This window comes from Cladophialophora psammophila (genome assembly GCF_000585535.1).
Source record: "Cladophialophora psammophila CBS 110553 chromosome Unknown aczJe-supercont1.7, whole genome shotgun sequence".
NCBI classification, from domain to species: domain Eukaryota; kingdom Fungi; phylum Ascomycota; class Eurotiomycetes; order Chaetothyriales; family Herpotrichiellaceae; genus Cladophialophora; species Cladophialophora psammophila.
Genome location: NW_006912928.1, coordinates 935998 through 956863, shown reverse-complemented (window position 1 = coordinate 956863; position 20866 = coordinate 935998). Strand labels below are relative to the sequence as shown.

Below are 20866 nucleotides of genomic sequence, written 5' to 3'. Positions count from 1 at the left end.
TAGATAGGAAGTTGTGCAAATAAAAGCCTGTGCGCTTGCTTCCCCTGGTGACTTCTGGTTCCTAGCGCTCTGTCCCAGCGAGGCAACTGCGAATGGAGACGCTCGCACTGCCGTCGAGTAGTCATTGGCACTTTTATCTTCCTGTATATGTACTCGGAGACTCCGCTGAGACCGTCGCTGGATGGGAAAACATAATCATGGGCGATCAAAGCCTTTCTTTCTCGCCAGACCGGCTCACCAAACATGACCTTTAGTTTGCCGGATGCCAATCACGTTGATATTGCGCCACAGAAGGACCCCGATCACACCGGCAACCCACACAGCGGTCCCTGCAGTCAACAACATTTTTTGGGCATCTGCGTAGGCATGCTGTATTGCGAGACGAGTATCTGAGCCCATCGGGTATGACAATTGAGTGCTGAGGTCCGCATAGATCAAGAGGAGATCCGGGAGATCCTTCGCCGGAAGGTAGTCCGCAAGCTTCTTGGGGAAGATATCTTGCCAGATGGCCGAGGCAATCGTCAGGCCGATGGCCCCCCCCACACTAGCAAACATTGACAACACGGCGATACAAACGGCAGTATGCTGATGTGAAGCAGCCGCCAGTATAGCAATCTCATCGCAGATGACAACAATACCGGAGCCGACCGAAAGGAAAATCTGACACATAACGATATAACCAATGTTGCCACTCGGCCCGAGGAAGTTTATCATGAGGCCCACACCAAGGATACTCAAGGGCATTCCAACATAAAGGCAGACGGGCTTGAAACGTCCGGTATAGTGGATAAAGGCGCCCACACCCACGGAGCAGAGAACAGAACAAACTGTATAAGTTTGCTGAACGTAGCTCGCATCTGTGACACTCAGGCCGTTTACAACTTGCAAGAAAGAACCGAGGAAGCTCGCCCAGCAGTAGTAGCTGATAAATAGTGTCGCAGATAGAATGCAAGCACCGAAAACAGTGCGGTCCAGGAGAAGAGAGTAGGGCATGAAGGTGGTCGAGACAAAGAACTTCTCCCATATGACAAAAGTAATGATTAGAGCAACCCCGATGACCAGCATACTAATAACAAGAGCCGAGTCCCAGCCTTTCGCCTGTAAAGTGTAAAGATCGAAGGGTAAGAGAAAGAGAGCGAAGCCAGCAGAAATCAGAAGGAGGCCAATGGCATCGAATTCGCAGCAGTAGTGGAGAACCGACTGTAAGGAATTTGGTTGACTGTTGCTCTTCGAGATGAGACCTAGATTCTTGGCCTTAAAGTAGTTCTTCAAGAGGAGGCCCCAGAGAGGGAGCGCCACAGCCGGCACAAGAATCGTGAACATGCCAAAAGCCCAGCGCCAGCCCGGCCCATTTAGGAAACCCGTTGAGATGGGGCCAGCTAACCAGCAAGTGATCAAATTCGGCGTACTGACAATAGCTTGCATCAGGCCTCGGTTGCGGAGCTTGGATGTGTCGGCGACAAAGACAGACAGACTGTATTGGAGACCGTTGTTGCCAACCGTGTAGAATACCTGTGCGGCGGCGTAGGATTCGACACTGTTGCACGCCGCCATCATAATGAGCCCTACCGTGGCAAGGGAAACGCAGAACAGATATCCTTGGGGTCGGCCAAACACGTCGAGGATCTTGGCGAGGGTGAGATTGGTGACGCCGCCGATAACGCTGCTCAAGACACCGACGGTTGGCGTGAGCGAGTGGAGGGCGAAGGCAGAAGTGACATATGGGTTCAGGGCAGCTGTGACGCCCCCGAGCATTCCCTCCACGAAGTAAGTGATCCAGAGCATGACATAGGCGAAAATCAGGGCGTTGGTGGTCCATGCTACCGTCGTGGCCTCGATATCTCGGACGCCGGACTGGGCAGTTCTGTCTGGAGGTTCATTGCTGTGGCCGGCTGCATTCGAGTTTTCGGAATCGTCCAGGCTAACCTCGCTGCCTTCGATGCGGGTTTCTTCTGGGATTGCCATGGTTGGCCGCGGGAGAAGAGAAAAGCGTCGTCGAGGTTGGAGACAGAAGAGGAGTTGTCGAGGATAAGATTGGGGCAGAAAAGGAATAAAAATTGATCTCGTCTCAAGAGCAGGGAAGACGCGTATGGCGTGAGTGCGGAAGCTCGCTGTATTACAGTGGCAGGCCAAGGAGGTCTAAATAGCTGCCAACCCAAACCAGCCAGGACTTTGAAGGCGCACAAGGGAAGGCCTCCATCTCGGCAGACCGTTGTGATCTATTCAATGGTTTTTGCGATAGTGGTCGGGGAGGAATTCCTACGCAGCATGGTGGTGGGAATGGCTTGATAGTGAGCAGGATTTGTGACCAATCCGCAAGTTTATACAGAAGTCCCCAAGCGAGACCCGCTTTCATGCGAGTGCGTGGTGACCGCGGCTCTTTTGTAGTGAGTGATGTTACCGATACAGAGTCATAACATGAGAACAATTTCAACCAATTCTCCTGCTGTTTCTATATCCCCCACGCCATCCTCTCTCCGAAGCCAGAACAAATTCGGTGGAAAGGATGAAGTTGAAGTGGATAGCAGTAATTAGCCTGAGCAAGTTTAAAAATGTGGGTCGCGGTCCACCAGAACTCCAAGTATGTAATGAGTCTAGATTCGGACCAGCTCGAATACAACTCACCAAAGTTTACTCGCTTTAGCGTAGTATATGTCTCTTCAGATCTAGTAGACAGGGTTCTGAGGCGATGGTTCCAGGAGGCGCAGGGGAGAACTCGTACGAGAACTTCAAAAGGCAAATTTAACTTGCTCACTTGATAAGGTTTTACCTTGTGCTCAATCTGCAAGTCGCGTTTCGCGCTTCATAGGTGCGGGATTCGGGTTGAAGCCTTTCTCATGGTAGTTGTGAGCAACGAGGGGCGTGTCCCGCCGGTGACGGGTTATGCGAATTGCGCAAGTATCTTTGACCGGTTCGATCCGTAGTACAGCCGTGTACGAAAATCCAAGATCGACCATCATACTGGGTGTAGATTTTATCTCTCAGCACAGTGCAAATAGTGGGATAGGTAAGAAGTCGTAGTAATTGCGCAACAACTACCGAGTAATGCTTCCGATTTGTAGAGTCTATTGCATGTTGTCGAAAGGACGTCCTTTCCTAATTAGTTATAGCGTAGCCTTGGCCAAGATAGTCATAAGCATTTAGCCCATTGGGACCAGCGCATGAGGGGAACTATTTTTTAACTAGACCTGTAGTAGGTGGATAGATACTCCGTACATAGACAAGCAACACTAGACAGACTTCGGACACACGCTCGTTGTTATTCGACTGTGCAGCTCACGGGTACGCTGCAGGGCAGCGCTGCTTCAAATCCGAGTTCACGAGGACATGATTATTATACGAGGGACGTTTGACAGCGAGGTTGCAAGAGCGGACACATCGAGAAAGACTCACTGCCTCACCAACGTGACGCAAACCGTTGAACAACTCTCTCTCAAGGCGCTGCCACTGTAACGCAAAGGGACTACTGTACTGCTGATTGTGTTAGATTTGGTTAATTGTCAGGATCACAAGACCATTTCGATATCTAGCTCTCCCTACTACTTGACAGGCTTCTACACTTGTCAGATAATCTGACTCTAAAATTTTTCACAACGACAGCGGAGAGGAGACTGTAATTGAACACTTTCGCTTATACCGAGCCTCAGCAACTAGTGTCCAAAAGCGTTGCGTACTTGGTGAACTCTTCATCCGTTTGAAGCATCTCCAACTCTTCGGGGAATGTTCCAAATGCCAGTTCCACGCCTCCATCCTTCTTCATGGGAAAGATGCACAAGAACCGAAAACGGCCGTTTCCCCGCTCGAGCTGTGGTCGCATGGTTTCGGGAGAGCCTCCATTGGCGAAGAACTTATCTCCAAAGGAGATCTCGCTCGTCTGGAATAAGATCATGTTTGATATCATGGCGTGCATATGGGCGAGACCCATGTTAGCGGTGGAGAACCTGCTATGGTCTGGTAGAGACTGCAGAAGTGTGAAAGCATCATGAACTATGGACGGCGTAATACGCGCGGTAGACTCGCGGAGCAGATACGCGATGCGTCCGATGCTCGTCTCGGGTGCGCAGAGTGTCTCTATGGGCATGCTGGATCGGTTCAGGATGAGAACGCTGCCCATGTACGTTGAGGGCAACAAAGAAGAGAAATACGGACGGCCATCAGTAGGTAGTTCCAAAATGGACATTTCGTCCGGTCCGAAGGCCTCTCCTCGTAGCTCTTTGGCCACGCGGTATCGTGCTTTGATCGCAGAGCGCCAGAAGAAAGCTTGGACGATGTCACTGATGGAGTTTATCACCCCCTTGGCCTCTGGGTCGGCCATCACGTCTTGTTTGAGCTTCTGCACGTTATCGGGAGAGATCAAGAACAATGTCGTGTTCATCTCTCTCTTCGCGCGAGGTAAAGGCCAGTCCGAGTGTAGAGGGAAAACAGGGGCCGGGGGGAGGCAAGACTTCTCAGTCTTGAGTATATCGTCTCTCTGACTCTCAGATGGTACCTTGAGAGGGAAGAATGGCAGAAATCCCCATGTCCCAGGATCTATTTCGTCAGCTAGTCGGGAGTACCCTTCTTGCTCATGGAGAATCTCTGGTAGACTGTGGTTGAAGCTCTGGGGGTCGTACCAGTCGCATGTTGCGGAGTTGTCGCCTTGTAGATATCTGCAGTTCTCGGCCCAGGCTTTGAGCACGATGACAAACCCGATTCCATCAAGGCAGCAATGATTTATGTCGATGGCGAGAATGCAACCGCCTTGGACAAAGTTGGCGTGTGCTACCACGATGTCGGTGGGTAGTTCCGGGAATGTGTTCTGTGGCAGGACCACTTCGTCCTTGAAGGCGGATGGTACGAACCCTCCAGATCGCAACTGGTCGAAGGGTGGAAGGACCTGAGACAGGTCCTTGTACACCAGACGATTGCTTGCCGAGGCAGAATGTGAAAGGGGAGGAATCGTGACACAGAGGTCGCCCTTCTTGTGCCCAATTTCGTCTTCGGAGCTCTTCATCATCTTGCCGCTGAGAGCTGGAATCAGTTCAAACGTGCGATTGAGACCTTCTTGGAGATTTGCAAAGACTTGCTCAAAGGGGACTCCTTCACGGAGAGAGAAGTAGAAGACCAATCCCATGTAGTGATTTGGGTTGACGTAGTCAAACGCGTTCAACTTGATTGATTGCCGCGCCTGATGTTGAGCAATCATCTTCTTCAACTTGACCATGTTGTCGTCAACAGAGCCCCCAGAGGTCGTCCCACTAGAGCTCTTCGCCTCGGCCACGATACTTGCCAGACAATCAGAGAGCTTCGCAAGGGTGGGATTTGCGTAAAAATGTCTAGGCGCAAGTTGATCAAGAAGCTTTGTCTCCGCTCGAATGGTCTTGACCGCCGCAAATACACCCAGGGAGTCGAGCCCGAGAACGAATAGGTCGTCATCTGGCAAGGCTTCTTGGATTGTGGGAAACGAACATGCGAGGATCTCGCGGAGGGAGTGCTGCAACGACCCGGCCGAGCTTAAATCGACGGTGAAAGTAACTAGGTCATCGCTTCTTGAGCTGTAGAAACGCTCAATAAAGTCGGCATAAAGTGCTAGAGTTGCCTGTCTCTTGATAGTCCCCTTGTCTGTGCGAATGAAGGGTTTACCGGGCTCGGTAAAGGTGACAAAGTCCCTCAGCAGTTGCTTCTTGTATCGAGAGAGCGAGTTTGCCTTTTCGACAATCTCCCATATGCTGTCGAGGAGCTCTTCGGTCTTGACCGACTGGTCTTTCAGTTCAATAAGCAAGGCTGCCTGGGGCTTTTTGGTCCCGATCTGTAGTGTTTCAGCGCTGCGTTAGCCAAGGAAACTTGCTCTACCTCTGGTAGCTTGGGAGATAATGGAAGGAGACCCGCTTACAACAAGGCACCCGTTGATTGCAGGATGCGTGGAGATTAAAGCTTCTGTCTCTAGGGGCGATATCTTGTACCCGTTGGACAGCACGACAAGATCATCATTTCTTCCCTTGAAAGCCCACAGATTCGGTTTGGTAGGATGCTTCATATACAAGTCCTTGAAGTTTATTGAATGCTCGTCCGGAAACGTGTGGAAAATACCCTGGAACAAGGACCAGTCTTCGCGGCGATGCACCCAATGCTCATAGGTATCCTCATCCAATTGTTTGAACTCAAAGCCGGAGTAGGGATGAAAGGCGAACCAGAACCAGTCCTCCCGGGGCACTATCAGGTTGCCAATGAACAGGCCCTCTGTTGTGCCAGTCAAGTTCAGAACTCTGATCACATGGTTTACCTTGCCGGCACTGACAGGGCTAACAGGGCCTGTAACACATAGATTTAGTATTGCGACTGTGTGAAGAGCAAAGCAGTAGAAGAGACATGCTAACCTCCAGATGCACAAATGAATTTCGAGCGCTTCAACTTTGCTAAGACTTCAGGTGTCTCGCCCAGCTCGTCGACAAGTGACGGGACCATGCTCCAGATGTCGATCTCCGCCTGATCTGCAAGTGTCTCCACGAGGTCGACATTTGGCATAACCCCCACCGGTCCCAAGATGCAACGAAGCTTGAAGAGAGCAGGGAGAAGGATGTTCATGATGATGCCGGCACCCTGGCATATTAAATTAGCCGCAGACTCTTCGGGGACAGCTGGATGCATGATACGTACGTGACTCATAGGAAACGATGAGTATATCTTGTCGCCTTCCCCCAAAACAGATGTCCACGGAGCCAAACCATCGTCGCCTTCGGTAGGTGGGAGCAGCCGCACAGCATCCATAGTACCAATTAGCCCATGGGACCATGGGATAGGCTTCGGCACCCCGGTGCTCCCAGAAGTGTGCATGAAGCAGAATGGGTCATTGATGGATTCTTCAAAATTCATGGTATACGGAAATGGCTCTGTCAATTCGGCATCAAGAAGATCGTCCAGGAGAGGGAGATCCAGAACTTTCAAGGCCCGCCGCTGTAAGATGTCTGTCACCAGAGGAACATTAGGCACCTCGCCAGCTCTGACCCAGATGTTACATTGTGTTGCATTCAGGACCGCTAGTGCTCCAGGAGTGCTGTTCTTAGGCGAAAGGAACAAAGCCTATAAAAGCAGGTCGTGTCAGAGAATAGAACAGCAAACGACATCTTACGGTGAAACGGGAGGGATGTTAGACTCACTGCGTAGCCGGCCTTGACACACGCATAGGTCAGCAGAATGTGTCGAAGGTCATCTTTGCACAGTTGTCAGCACATGGACTGTATCAAGCATTCTGGGCTTGTGCCTTTCTCTGCAACTTACGCGGTCCGAGATAACCAACCGCCTGAATTGACGGAGGTTTCCCAACCTGGTTGTGAAGCCACCAGGCAGTTTTATCGACTGCCTTCTTAAAGACACGAGCAGAAAGATGGCGGAATTGGAGGGAGTTGTTGGAGACAGTCGCCAACGAGAAGACTATGCGGTCTGGCTCGGCACCGGCCAAGCTGTCCATAATCTGAGGGATCAGTCTCTTGCCATAAGGTGTCCCGGGTGTACATGGGCTGGTGGACCCTTTCGTCATGGCATCCACGCCTGGTACAGGGTTGGGCCAGCATGCATCGGATGTCGAGTATCCGCTGAGAGGACCACCGAATCTTTTTAGTGTCTGAAGATAGCTTGCTGATGTCTTGTTGATAGTGGGAACACCGGGCTGCTGCGGTTTCTCCTTGAAATAGCTGGGTCGACCATCCTCATACATGAGTTCCAGCCTGGTGTCTTTTTTGAAATCGTCCATCGGAGCGCTGACCCACTCCCCATCCGCCAGCAAAGCTACACTGCAATGCCAGGGAGTCGTAAACCCGGTCTTGGTGTTCAGGAGACTCATGGGTACTTTGTGCTCTCCTGTCGACTCATGGATAGAAAGCCGCAGGTGGTTTGGAAAGGCGATCTTGACTGCCTCAGCAAAAGCCTGTTCAGGAAGCGGTTCAGCCAGAGACAGGACAAAGAAGGAAGAAAGCAGTTCGAGGCTGGCATACGTACATATCCTCGGACGAGCATTTGCTTAGCAAGATACTTCACATCTCTCTTGTAGCTGTGGGCGCTTCGATCCTCGCCGAGTGTGAAGATGTGTTTCAAGTCTGACTCCAAGAATCTGCGGTACCCGAGATAAGTCAACTTTGTATCCGGGTTCGTTGCGATTTCGTGATCGATGTCCAGGTCAGGTCTGCCATATTTATTAAGGAGCATACGACGAAAGTTCGTGCAATTGGCGACGTAAGTGATCTCTCTGAGTTGTTCTGGCAGGGGAAGATCCAGCAGGTCTTTCATTCTGGCGAAGCCGATGCAGTCAAACCCCTTTTTGATAGCCATTTGACGTAGAGCTTCTCCGTACGCCCAGGTATCGCGATCCGATATGGACAATAAGTCTGATAATGTCAAAATCGCGCTACATTATCGAGAGAGATAATATGATTAATATTGAAAGTAGACATACCGTTGTAAGTAGTGCCGTCCGAGATGATAGTGACTTTGGCACCAGGTGGGTATACGCCCTGGATGCGTGTGCACATGGAGTTCAACCGTTCCAGAGCCAGCTCTTCGGCCTTGTCAGGGAGAGTACCAAGCACTTTGTACACCTTGTTTGCCGACTTGAACGGGAATGCTGGGAGGCACGCTTCGACTCGCTTGTCGGCCAGGACAAAGTTGTCAATGACGGGCAAGAACTTGGTTACGCCCGCGGTAAGTCGGTCTTTCGAGTCGTCAAACTTATTGAGTCCGTATTCAAAAACAATATCCAAGATCAGTTGAGACACTCCTCTGACCTGCGGAGACGTAGATGTTGCATCTACGGACTTCTCAATGTCATGAGATTCCCTAGAAAGGCTCAAGTTACTCGTGGAAGAGGTCTCGTCCTCGCTGGTGTGTGAGGTCTCGGAGGAGTTATCGTCGACCAGAACGGCCGCGGCAAGGCTACCCATAGGCTTTACCTCCATGGTCACTTGAAAGGCTTCAGAGGACTTCTGGTCCAGCACCACCACGGACTCTGCGGATCCGGTATGATCGATTTGCATGGTTGACAAAGTGCTGTTAAAGTCCATCTCTCACGAAGATTGACGTCTATATCAAAAGAAACTCAAAGCGCAATTGGAGTACAAGACAGCGGATGGTATTGCAGGCCGCCATGCCTTTTTTTTTTTCTCTTACCACATAGCTCGCCGATGTAGCCTGCCCCCGATGCGAGTGCGACAGTCCATTGAAGCAAAAGTCAAGACGGCCAAACTCTCTCTCTGCTCACCGCTTCTGGAAGCTCGAGCCGGTCTGTGAGCTTGAGCTATGGGAATGAGACATATCAGCGCTAGCTGCAGATACCTGTCTCTGCTTTCAACATTCAATTACGTCTCTTGCTGGGACTAGAGGCCGGAATGTAGTTTCTGCGGGTATGTTTCTTATCATCCCTGAATCCTGGCGTCAGGCTCGTGGGGCTCCATTTTCAACCCATTCGCTAGGCTAGGCCTCCAGCATACTGCTGGTAGACGAATACTTGCTACCATGTGATGAGCATATTAAATTTTTGCGCATACTACTTTTGGTACTCGGCCAATCCTTGTGGTGTAAGGTAAATACCAGGTACTGTACAGCCTAGTATTGACCGAGCTCCACTTGAGAAACGCTAGAGAGTATCTTCGGCTCGGTCCGAGAATCAGTGTCATGGCCGTGAGCAGCCCTGGGATACTAACTGCATGATAACACCAACATGGAAACGAAACTTGCTCACTGATTAGGCTGGGGCCGGACCGAGACCAGGGTCATTCCCGGGATACTAGCTGGATTTGAACAGTGACATAACGAAACTTGCTCATTGATCAGGTTTGACCACTCGCCAATGAAACCTGCCTTTTTTTCGAATCCTTGGACTGAAGACAGCGGAATGGACCCAAGTTGCTCGGTTAGCTATTTTGTTCTCCCCAATACTTCCATGAATTGAAAGCCCAAGCCGTCCGAGGGAAATATCGCCAGTCTCTCAACGTCGTCGCTTACACTATATTGAAATTGCCCGCCGCCGGTCCCCCCACGCTTCTCCAAAGTCGTTGGTATCATGGCAAGGGAAACAATGACCGACGTTGCGAGGAAGTTGTCGTACCACAGTGCCAGAGATGAGAATGAAGAGGTCATCAACCCTTTTCTGCGCTCGGGGAGCCCGCTGCTAGCTCCAAACTCTGGCCAATTCAACCCAAAAGTATGGTTTCGTACGCTCACGAGGCTTAAAGCTCTTGACCCTGAGCGATATCCCAGGGCAATCTTGGATACCTCGTATAAGAACCTGTCCTACGTATTGTTTCGGAAAGCCGACGGACTATCAGAAGACCTTTGGGAATTATCCTCTGGCGGTGTTGAGTTTCCTCAAGAAGCCAGTTGTAGGGAAGATGCATAAGACGAGAATCCAGATCTTGCGGGATATCGAAGGCTTGGTGAAAAGCAGAGAAATGCTTCTGGTGTTGGGAAGGCCGGGAAGGCGAATGATGGAGATCTGAATCATTGCCGAGAAGATTACTAACAAAACGGCTCCCAATTACAGGGGCTGCTCAACGCTCTTGAAGACTATTTCGGGAGAGACAGATGGTTTAATTGTCGGCTCGGACTCTCATCTCAACTACCAAGATATTCCGAAGGAGACCATGCACAAGGAGTTCCGAGGAGAGTGCATCTATCAAGCTCAGATCGATATACACTTCCCCCAGTTGACTATTGCTCAAACCCTGGATTTCGCTGCTCATGCTAGTGTACGATGGATCATGTGCATTGGCATCGGCATTTGGCTAACTCTTGCGAGGTTCCACGCAACCGCCTACCTGGTGTAAGTCGAGATGTCGGTTGTCCAAAAGCGCCTTAGTGACTCTTTTGCAGGAAACGCATTAACTGATTACGTCTGTGAATATACGTAGAGCGTCTCCGCGATGTTCTTATGGCCATATTTGGTCTCAGCCTTACCCACAATACAATGGTCTGAAAGCCTTGAGACCCTACCTAACTTGGTTCAACTGATGTTGATACAAGGTTTGTAATGACTTCATTCGGGGCGTCTCTGATGGTGAACGCAAGCGGCTTAGTACTGCAGAAGTGTAGGTTCTCGTTATTCGCTCAAGGTCATGACGGTGCTAACAGATCTGGTGTAGTGCTATTGCTGGCATTCCTCTGCAGTGTTGGGATAATAGCACGGGTGTTCTCGATAGTGCTACAGCTCTTGAATTCATTCGGACAATCAGAACGTCAACAGAACCGACCGTAGCTACAGCAATCTTGACCCTCTACCAAGCCTCGCAGTCAACCTATGATGTGCGTCTCCCTGATTCAGAATCATAGCCAGACTAACAGAGACGGTATTCAACAAAGTAACTGTGCTGTACAAGGGTCGACAGATCTACTTTGGCCCAATTCAGACGGAAAAGACCTTCTTCATCAGCCTGGGATTTGAATGTCTGCTGCGACAAACAACGACGGATTTTCTCACCTCTTTAACCAACCCAGCTGAGCCAGCAGTCTGCAAAGGATTCAAAGGCAAGACTCCCTGTACTCCAACTGATTTTGCTGATGCATGGCGAAAGAGCGAGGACCGAGCACGTCTACTGCGGGAGATTGCTGAATTTGACCGCCAATACGCGGTTAGAGGGCCATCTCTCAATGAATTCAAGCAATCGCGAAAAGCTTTGTAAGCAAGATCACAGTGCGTTTGAGGTATGTCTTAGGATGGTGGTCCTATTGACTCAAGACAGGCGTGTAACATCCCCCTACACCCTTTCGCTTCCAATGCAATTGGAATTGTGCATGAGACGAGGTTATCAAAGACTCAAAGGAGACATGGTCGTCACTGTCGCGGGCATTCTCTTCAACCCAATTATGGCGTTTGTCATTGGCAGCGTCTTTTATAACTTGCCCAACGAGACTGGTTCTCTCTACAGTCGTGGAGCTCTTCTCTTCTTTACGGTCTTGTTGGTGGCATTTGCCTTTGCACTGGAGGTTCGTTCGCCCGCTTGAAGAGCCTGAAGACATGCTCAATTTAAAAACAAAGCAGATTCTGACGTCCAATCGTGGAAAAGCAAGCCAAATATGCCTTTTACCATCCGTTTGCCGAAGCGATTGGTAAGTAGAGCTTCCCTTTCAAGGTTGCGACGAAAACGAACTAGCGCGCCATACCGAGAGATTTCGAAAGGAAGTTAGAACCCCATCAACAAATATCTCATTTGACCATAAACCCGAAGACTACCTTGTACCGAGTACCGGGTACTTTGCTTGCTAATCCAGGCAGATATTCATCAGGGTAAAGTGGAATGTCCAACCCTAGTGTGGTAAGAGCTAAAACGGCGCTGCATCTAATAGCTATTCAGATCCTGTGTTCATGTGTTACTGTGACGCTAATTGGGTAATCCTGATTGCATGGGTTAATCGGTCTGTCTGCGTCTGTCTGCCTTCCCTTCAAGAGGGATTCTGGCTGTCTATGTAGATGTCTCTCCTGAATGAAGCCACCTATTCCAGATCCAGATCCTGCCATAACGTACCTCCTCAGAACGCTTGGTTTGACAGTTGTGAGAGTGATTGTCTCGGCAACCCTCACAGGCTCCACTGCAGCTTCCATATGGACGTGGCAACGGAAAGACTTAGTTGTGGATGACAGTTGGAGCGAAATGGATCATAAGCGCTCACGAGAACAGAGAGGCGCTAGAAAACTCTTACCGTGGCCCACAGAGGGACTGAAAGTGCATGGCACCGGTCTGGAGAATTCTTGTCTGTTTCCAGCTGGGCATTGGGGCTGAGCAAGTTTCAGAAGCAACGTGAACCCACCCTCCATGCGAAAGGAAAGACCGGTGGTTTCTTCTACAATGGAAAGTCAGCAAAAGAGAACGTGGAATGAGCGAATACGAGGTACGTTTCCCAAGAGAAGATCCCAACAGTAACATAACACGTTGTCACAGCTGTTAAATTTATCCTACCACAGTCCTTTGCTGCACCCAGTGTTTCCTAGTCAATCTCACCTACACATCATGGTGGACGTTCACCAGCTCGAAAGGCTACGGCCGCTAGGTATCCAACACCATATGGGCAAATCGAAGCGCCGAGAACTAATATGTCATCATAGGCAAACTCGAGCAGGCTTCAGCAGTCTGCCATCATTTTGGTTATTACCACAACGTCGGCCTATCTGCCCACTACAAGCTTCACAAATCTTCGCGTGTCTCTGCTCTGAAACATCTCATATACTCCGCACTAGCAGATGTCATCCGGAAACATCCCATATTGTCGGCCATTCCCGTCGATGAAGAGAGTCCAGATGCTTATTTCGCCCACCTTCCTTCAATTGACTTTGAAAGAAGCATTCTTTTCATCGAAAGACGCCAACCCTTAGCTGTCTCTGAAGCGGGAGAAGACAGAGAGCTCGATACAATCCTACAGGATCAACACAACACCAATTTCAAGTCCGAGTACGGCGCCTTGCCATTCTGGCGTTTGCTCATCCTAACGACCCCCGGTATTGAGAACGAATTCACCGCCTCCTTCATCTTTCATCATGCTATTGGGGATGGAGTCTCCGGCCTCATTTTCCATAACGCGTTTCGAGATGCTCTTGAGGCGAACTCTTTGTCTCTTTCCGTTGATCCGAAACTCAAACAAATCATCACCCCAAATGATACTCCACTTCTTCTACCGCTTGAAGAACTGCATCCTCTTCCTATCCGCCAAATTTCCACCAAACCTTCAACGACAATTCTGAAGGAGTGGACGGGCAACGTGATTCATGCTCCTTGCAAATCCCACTACAAGACGCTCTACCTCTCGCCCAGCTCTTCCGCCACATTCGTACAAGATTGCAAGAAAAAAAACCTGTCAGTGACATCTGCCCTCTCATCTCTCATCGCCACGGTTCTATTCAGCATCCTCCCCCCAGCCACGGAGTCCCTCACCTGCATCATCCCAGTCAACTTACGGCCGTGGCTGAAACTAGAATGCGATGTCGCCGGGAATGCAATCGGGACATACTTCGACGCCTTCAGAGTCCAATTCCGTCGTCCTGATGGGAATATCCAATGCCCCAATTCGACGGACATCTGGCCTGGAGCCCACAAAACGTCGAGAGAAATCGTAAATTACCTTGGTGACCTTTCACCTTCTGGCGAGCTATACACCGCCGTTGCCATCTTCAAAGCCATCCCAGACGTCTCCGTCATCTTTACTTCCACCATTGGCAAGGATCGCGACGCGGCGTTTGAAGTATCGAATCTAGGGGCTTTCCCTTCTTCCATCAAAGCAGGAACTGATCTCCTCTGGCAACTAGGAAGAGTAACATTCAGTCGGAGCTCAGTTGTTTCCGGCAGTGCGGTTACCTTGAGTATTGTTTCTGGCGGGGATGGAGGTTTGACGATGGGTTTTAGCTGGCAGGATGGTGTTGTGGAGGACAGCCTTGTGGATAGTCTCATCGAAGGGATCGGGAGATACCTGGAGGTTTAACGACGATAGAGTAGATTTCGGAACGGATTACAAAGCATCCAAAGAAACACATAGACTATAACGTCCCTGATTTGAGGACGGGCGCAGGCTTAGGCCACCTTCGAGCTGATAGGTTTCACGTCCCCCCTGTTCTGCTGCGAAATGACAGAGAAGGCGGCCATCCACAGCACCATACGTGGCGATTTGAGAGCACGTAAAATTATACAATGACAGTGCCTTTGGTAACGGGCGTCGGATCATCTACTGACCAAGCTCACCAGGTGGCGTGAACATCTATCCGGGCCACTAGTTCTCCACTTATTTACCGGCTCCAGCAGACACAAAACATATATAGCGGACTCTAGTCCTAGGCTTTTGATCGACACGCACATTCCTTCCTGCCGCTAAGACACCGCTGCGAGAAAGTTTGTGCGCTGTGACCATTCAGATTTCACGCAGCGACGCAGTCAACATCTTGCTTTGTGGCTTTACGAACAAGAATAATCCAACTACTGCAAGTCCCCACCATTGCCCTTCTGAATCTCGATCTGGCTTTGAACGTTACCAGAAGGATAGCAGAATGTCAGCAAATCCCATACCATACTCGCAAGCCGCAGAGCTTGATCCCAGGATCACAATTCCACGTCCAGTTATTGATCCTTCTCTCGCGCCTATTGTTGATTCATTTCCCCTCCCCGATGAGTTAGACATCAACTTCCTCCGTGGCATAGCAGCCGGCGGGGACGATGGGGCGTTTGCCTGTAACGCGGATACGGTCCTGGCGGCCAAACCACGCCTGACATACACAGAGCATTCCATTCCCGGGCTCGACGGAAATACAATCATTCTGTCGGTGTTTGCACCCAAGAAGCCGACGTCAGCAGCGGCGCTGCCAGCTCTGTACCACATCCACGGCGGCGGGATGGTTTCTGGGGACCGGTTTGGGGGCGTCGTCCAGGCGGTGGATCTGCTCGAGGGCATTGAGTGCGTCGTCGTGTCTGTAGAGTATCGCCTTGCACCAGAGACCCGTGCACCGGGGGCAGCGAGGGACTGCTATGCGGGACTCGTATGGATGTCGGAAAACGCCACCATCTTGGGCGTCGATCCGGCCGAGATTGTTGTGTGGGGGGTCTCCGGCGGCGGCGCCCTCGCCGCGGCGACGTGCCTCATGGCGCGGGACAGCAGATTGCCCACGATCGCTATCAAGGCCCAGATGCTGTTGTCGCCCATGCTGGATGATCGCTGCGCCAGCACGTCCGACCGACAATTCGAGCACGGCATCCCGTGGTGCGGCGTGACGAACCGTATGGCGTGGGACCACGTCCTCGGCGCCGCCGCTCGCGGAACTGACGCCGTGACGCCGTACCAAGCACCGTCCCGGGCGACAGACCTATCGGACCTCCCACCGACGTATATCGACACGGCCGAGTGCGAGGTATTCCGCGACCCCGCCGTGGCGTACGCGACGAACATGTGGCGCTGTGGGTCGACGTGCGAATTACACGTCTGGCCAGGTGCCTTCCATTTGTTTGACGGCGTGGATAACCCAGACGTGCCGCTTATTCACGCCGCGATCGTGGCTAAGTGCACGTGGCTCAGGAGAATCATGGCTCCTAAAGCGAAGGTGGCGCCGCTCGGGTCTGTATCCTGAGACTTGGAGAAGGGGTTTCGGACTTGTGGTACATACCGAGCGACCGAAAAACTCGCTATAACCTACGCATCCTACTCAATATTCACGGTGAGGGTATCTTCACAGAAGCTTTGCCGGACCCAACTCCTTAGAAGAGACATGCCAGGTCGGATCCATACTGTAGTAGATCTCGGTCTCGAACACGATCCCCCAGGCGAGGTTCACTTATAGCAAACCCCATGTACTTCGTATATGTTCTGCCTCCAAGTTGGAGTTTGCGCCTCGCGCGGATAGAACATACAGTCCTGGGTCAAAGTTAACAGAGTACTCGAGTCGCAGAAGAGCATGAGTAAAACTCGCCATATTTGGTTCCTTGGTGCTGCCATCCCTCCATCAGCGACAGACCTGCACCCTGCCAACGGCGTTGTCGATCATCGTGGTCATATTTGTGGCTTGAGACAACAAAGACCCTTTCCCCAGCTTTGAGACAACGATCCTCGAACCAGATATCCTTCTGAGGTACCAGGGACTGTTCATGTCGTCCAATCTTTTCATTCCACTGGCCGTGACGGTCCCATTGATCCTGATCGAAAATGCCCTTGCCCAAAATCTGGTTGGCATAATCCAATGCATCTTTGATAAACTGGTCGTTCCGAGATTCAGCGTCGTTGTAGGCAGGCCACACTTTCTCTCCTTTTTGGCAGCCATCGACACCAATGACCATCAGAGGCTCACTTCGGGTTGCTCCATTCACGGAATGATCGACAGCTTTAGCGAATCCAGCCAAAAACTCCGCGGCTTCAGTCCGGGTTAAGCTCCCAAGAGTTGAACCCAGCGAGAGCACCGCTCTGGCCCTCCAAGCAATTTCGGATTGTTGCAACCATGCCAATCCATCATCATACGTTCCCAATAGACCATGGCACCGGACGCGATGGAAGGTACTAGCAGATACCTCCTGTAAAGTTCGTTCAAGCTCTGAGCGAGACAGGTCCAGGGCATAGTAGTCGACACACTTATTCAGGTCATCTATCGCTTGCAGAAGAATCTTTGTCTTTCGGAGACACCCACTTCCCAACTCGACAATGACGGAATCAGGTTCGATCCTCTGCGCTATCTGATGACTGCGTTTCTTAAGGAGCTCAATCTCGGAGTTGGTTAGGTAGTACTCAGTGGCATACGTGACGGCTTCGAAAAATTTCAAGCCTTGTTCGTCCCACAGCCAGAGCGACGGCAAGCTTGGCGCTGGGGCTTTCAACAGTTCGGCGGTGTCTTTTGACGATTCGATTTTGTCAGCGTCTGACTGAATATGGATGATATCAGCTGTCAACAGCTCTGTGCTGTCGTCGGAGGACCCCATTGTGTCCGGTAAGCAACTATTCCTTTTGCCGTGTCCGTACTTACAGGAGTCATTGGCAAAGTGAGACGAAGAGGTTCAGCAGCCGTTATAAAAGGTAAAGGATTTTGAGGAGGATGGCGCCATCTCGGCGCAGAGGAACATGTTCAACGGACGAGATCCAAGCATGACGGTACTTCATAAGAGTACCCCACTTGAAGTGCCGCGACGTTCTCTAGGCCTTGTGTAACCACGGTCTCAATCACGACATGGGCATGCAATTTCATTGCACCTTGAGCGGAGGACATGCCCACCCACCGAGCCACTTGTGAACGAGAGGAATTCGTATCCGCGAGACGTTGATGTGCCGGCACTTGATCCCGCTGGAAAGTGTGTCCGTGGCGTTCCTGAGACGCCGCCATGATGGTGATGCAGGATTGAACATACCCAGTGAGGTAAGCATTATCCGAGCAGCCAACAACAGGAGCAGATGCGCATATTCTATACCTACGCGGTGCTGTAGCTCGAATCTCTCAAGTAGCAAGGTGCAGCTACGCGCTTTCATTTTCAACGTGTCGCGTATCCACGTGCCAGAAACGTTGAGAAAAAGTTGGTGTGCCAAGCCCGGATGACGTAAAGTTGTAAAGGGAGTTGGAACGCCCTCGTATGCAGGACCGCCAAGACTACGCCTCTGGGCCCCTGAGCTCACTGCCCGCCTTCGCCTTTCGTACGCCTTCTGCAAGGACTCCCACCACTGCCACCATACGCACGACAAAGCTAGAGTCCGCTTTTGCCATCTCCACAGGTTCCCCAAATGCTCCATGTCACTGGCAAGTGACGAGAGGAAGCGATGGACTGTCCCAATCTCATCTACTTTCATCTCTTTAATACCTCCGAGAAGCGGTGAAGTAGCGAAAACGCAGGCGTGGACGACATTGACGTATTGGAAACGTCACTTTCCCTGTTCCTGCCCTGCTGTAATTTCTGTCATGAGCTCACATCAGCCCTAGGAAATCCGGATCATGTAGCCATAGCTGGGCATCTTCGAGCTTGTTCCCGCAAAAGTCACCAAGACGTGCTTTTAGGAACCCCCCCCTTGTTCATAGGTATATCGCGAGATCTGCATCTCATCGAATCATGACTGATCTACCTATTCAAACATGAGGCATTCCGAACTATATATGTGCCAACACCTCAATTCAGGCTGACAAAGGACATGATAGCTTGCGGGCACGAGTATCTGAGAAACCACTCTGGCCATGGAACCAAAAGTGAGCCATAGTGATCTGGTTATTGTCGGTGCTGGTCCGGCCGGCTCGATGGCGGTCTCTTGGGCGAGTCGATTTGCCTTGAACACTCGATTGCTGGACGATAAGCCGGACAAAGTGCACAATGGGCAAGCAAACGGGCTCCATGTGCGGACAATGGAGATACTTGACAGCTTCGGCATGGCAACTCAGATAAACAAATTAGCTTACCATCTCCGTGAAATTTGCTCTTGGGTAACATTGACTACTCCTACCTCTCGACCGTGTTCTGATAACAATCGAAGAACCCTGACCCTGATGATGAAAGCCGACTCCAACGCACGCAGAGGATTTTGGCAAAGGTGGAACAGCATGGTCGTTTTTGTCAGCTGGGCATCTATCAAGGTTTTATTGAGCAAAACTTCCTCGACTTCTTGGAAAGTGAAGGTCATGTTCGTGTGGAGAGAAACATAGAGACGAAATGTCTTCAATTGGACGAAGATAACATGACCGACCACAACGCTTTTCCGATCAATTTACGCATTTCAAGACAGGTTCCTGCGAGCAGTGGAGACACATCAGACACCAACTGTGAGAGACTGCTTGCCTGATTAGCTCTACATCCTTGCTAACTACCACAGCCGATCCTTCAGCTGAAGAAATCGTGAAAACCAAGTATCTTCTGGGTACTGACGGTGGACACAGCTGGACCAGACAACAGGTTGGTCTGGAAATAGCGGGTGGCAAGACAAAAGTCCACTTCGGCGTCATGGACGTCATTCCCATTACAGATTTTCGTAAGTGGTGAAAAACAACAACAACCTCAAATTAATGCTCATATTTCTCCCAGCTAACATACAAATCTCATGCGCTATCCATTCGGCGAAGACGGGCAGCATGATGACGTTTCCCCGCGAGAATCGCCTGGTCAGATTCTATGTTCAACTAGGTGAGACTGGCAGCGAGAGAGACGACTTGGACACCGATCAGGTCACTATCGAAATGATCGCAGAAAAGGCTGCGACCATTCTCAGTCCATGGAGCCTGAAATATGAACTCTGTGATTGGTGGTCCGTCTATACTGTGGGTCAACAATGTGCGCCCAAGTTCGACAAAGACAATCGAGTCTTTCTAGCCGGTGATGCTGTCCATACCCACTCGCCCACCATGGGTGCGGGGATGAACGTGTCTATACAAGATGCGTACAATTTGATGTGGAAACTGGGCCAAGTCATCAAAGGCACCGCGCAGCCACGTATCCTTAGCACATACAACGACGAACGCTAGCCAGTCGCTACACGTCTGATAGAGCTTTGACCCGAAACTCGGACATGACTATTGGAAGTGCTTTGTGAATAATAATGATGGCGAAGAAGGCGCCTCTGATGATGCTTATGAGAGATGGGGAGTGGACAAGAAGAGGGGTTGCCTTGTTGTCGTTCGACCAGATCAGCATGTTTCATTGATCTGCGATGTTGAGGATGTTGATCAGGTTGAAAAGTATTTCGGTCAGATCTTCGCGCCCCAGAGCCGGATGAGAGAAAGCCAGCGCGCCAGTCCCCGATTTTGTGCGAGGACGAGGGCGCATGGCTAAGATTCTCACGGCGGTAGGCAGTTTGCGAGGCTGTGGATGGGAAGGGCTAAGACAACCGCCAAGGAAAGGCGAGGTAATTACCGGGACTTTGGCCTTTTAAGCTAAGTAGCTGCTCATATCGTCACCGAATCGGCACGCGAATGCTCTATCCAATGTCGCAGTTTGCATGCTATTCCAAACGTCTACTCTAGGTAGAAATCAGGTGAGTAGATTACTTCAAGACGTATGATGTCATCCTAGGATAAGGACATCAGGGGGCCACAGCGGGATTAGCAGACTGGCTCGCCGTCACAAATATATACATCTGAACGGTTGAACGGGGAAATGCAACACTCCTCCTAAAGTGATTGAATGCGTGGATCCAGGGGACCGGAAGCCTTTCCCGACACCCTGGTTCTGTCCAGGGATTTTATCGTAATGCAATGAGGTATATCCTTCGCATTGAACCAGACGCTACTCCCTCCATCTTAAGTACATGACGGTCCACTCAACGTCGACCTTCACACACTCCATGTAATGAGGCGGGACTTAGGATCCGTCTCACTAAGGCAGCTAGAACACGGAAAACACGCCCTCATGACGAAATATATCACAGGTGGCTTCGACTGCTTCTCTTAAACACCGAGACCAACAGACTCTTTTTGCTTCTA

The 20866-nt window shown here is 50.8% G+C and overlaps 6 protein-coding genes across 6 annotated transcripts; 3 read left to right on the top strand and 3 right to left on the bottom strand.

Annotated features, from left to right (window-relative positions):
* Positions 1 to 234: 234 nt before the first annotated feature.
* On the bottom strand, positions 235 to 1965 carry A1O5_05365 (uncharacterized protein; the record flags this gene model as incomplete). The annotated part of the gene is made up of 1 exon (XM_007745966.1): positions 235 to 1965. One exon carries the CDS (start codon positions 1963 to 1965, stop codon positions 235 to 237), a length of 1731 nt encoding a protein of 576 aa, XP_007744156.1.
* Positions 1966 to 3643: 1678 nt separating this feature from the next.
* On the bottom strand, positions 3644 to 9005 carry A1O5_05364 (uncharacterized protein; the record flags this gene model as incomplete). Its single annotated transcript, XM_007745965.1, has 8 exons — positions 3644 to 5788; positions 5873 to 6291; positions 6357 to 6579; positions 6637 to 7059; positions 7137 to 7189; positions 7258 to 7903; positions 7975 to 8360; positions 8429 to 9005. 8 exons carry the CDS (start codon positions 9003 to 9005, stop codon positions 3644 to 3646), a joined length of 4872 nt encoding a protein of 1623 aa, XP_007744155.1.
* A 1040-nt stretch (positions 9006 to 10045) lies between these two features.
* A1O5_05363 (uncharacterized protein) lies at positions 10046 to 14433 on the top strand (the record flags this gene model as incomplete). Its single annotated transcript, XM_007745964.1, has 11 exons — positions 10046 to 10171; positions 10296 to 10429; positions 10511 to 10715; positions 10766 to 10789; positions 10990 to 11054; positions 11109 to 11268; positions 11310 to 11641; positions 11679 to 11949; positions 12030 to 12072; positions 12239 to 12250; positions 13067 to 14433. 11 exons carry the CDS (start codon positions 10046 to 10048, stop codon positions 14431 to 14433), a joined length of 2739 nt encoding a protein of 912 aa, XP_007744154.1.
* A 559-nt stretch (positions 14434 to 14992) lies between these two features.
* A1O5_05362 (uncharacterized protein) lies at positions 14993 to 16063 on the top strand (the record flags this gene model as incomplete). The annotated part of the gene is made up of 1 exon (XM_007745963.1): positions 14993 to 16063. One exon carries the CDS (start codon positions 14993 to 14995, stop codon positions 16061 to 16063), a length of 1071 nt encoding a protein of 356 aa, XP_007744153.1.
* A 295-nt stretch (positions 16064 to 16358) lies between these two features.
* On the bottom strand, positions 16359 to 17399 carry A1O5_05361 (uncharacterized protein; the record flags this gene model as incomplete). Its single annotated transcript, XM_007745962.1, has 1 exon — positions 16359 to 17399. One exon carries the CDS (start codon positions 17397 to 17399, stop codon positions 16359 to 16361), a length of 1041 nt encoding a protein of 346 aa, XP_007744152.1.
* A 1235-nt stretch (positions 17400 to 18634) lies between these two features.
* A1O5_05360 (uncharacterized protein) lies at positions 18635 to 19909 on the top strand (the record flags this gene model as incomplete). Its single annotated transcript, XM_007745961.1, has 4 exons — positions 18635 to 18877; positions 18928 to 19213; positions 19264 to 19419; positions 19473 to 19909. 4 exons carry the CDS (start codon positions 18635 to 18637, stop codon positions 19907 to 19909), a joined length of 1122 nt encoding a protein of 373 aa, XP_007744151.1.
* Positions 19910 to 20866: the final 957 nt, after the last annotated feature.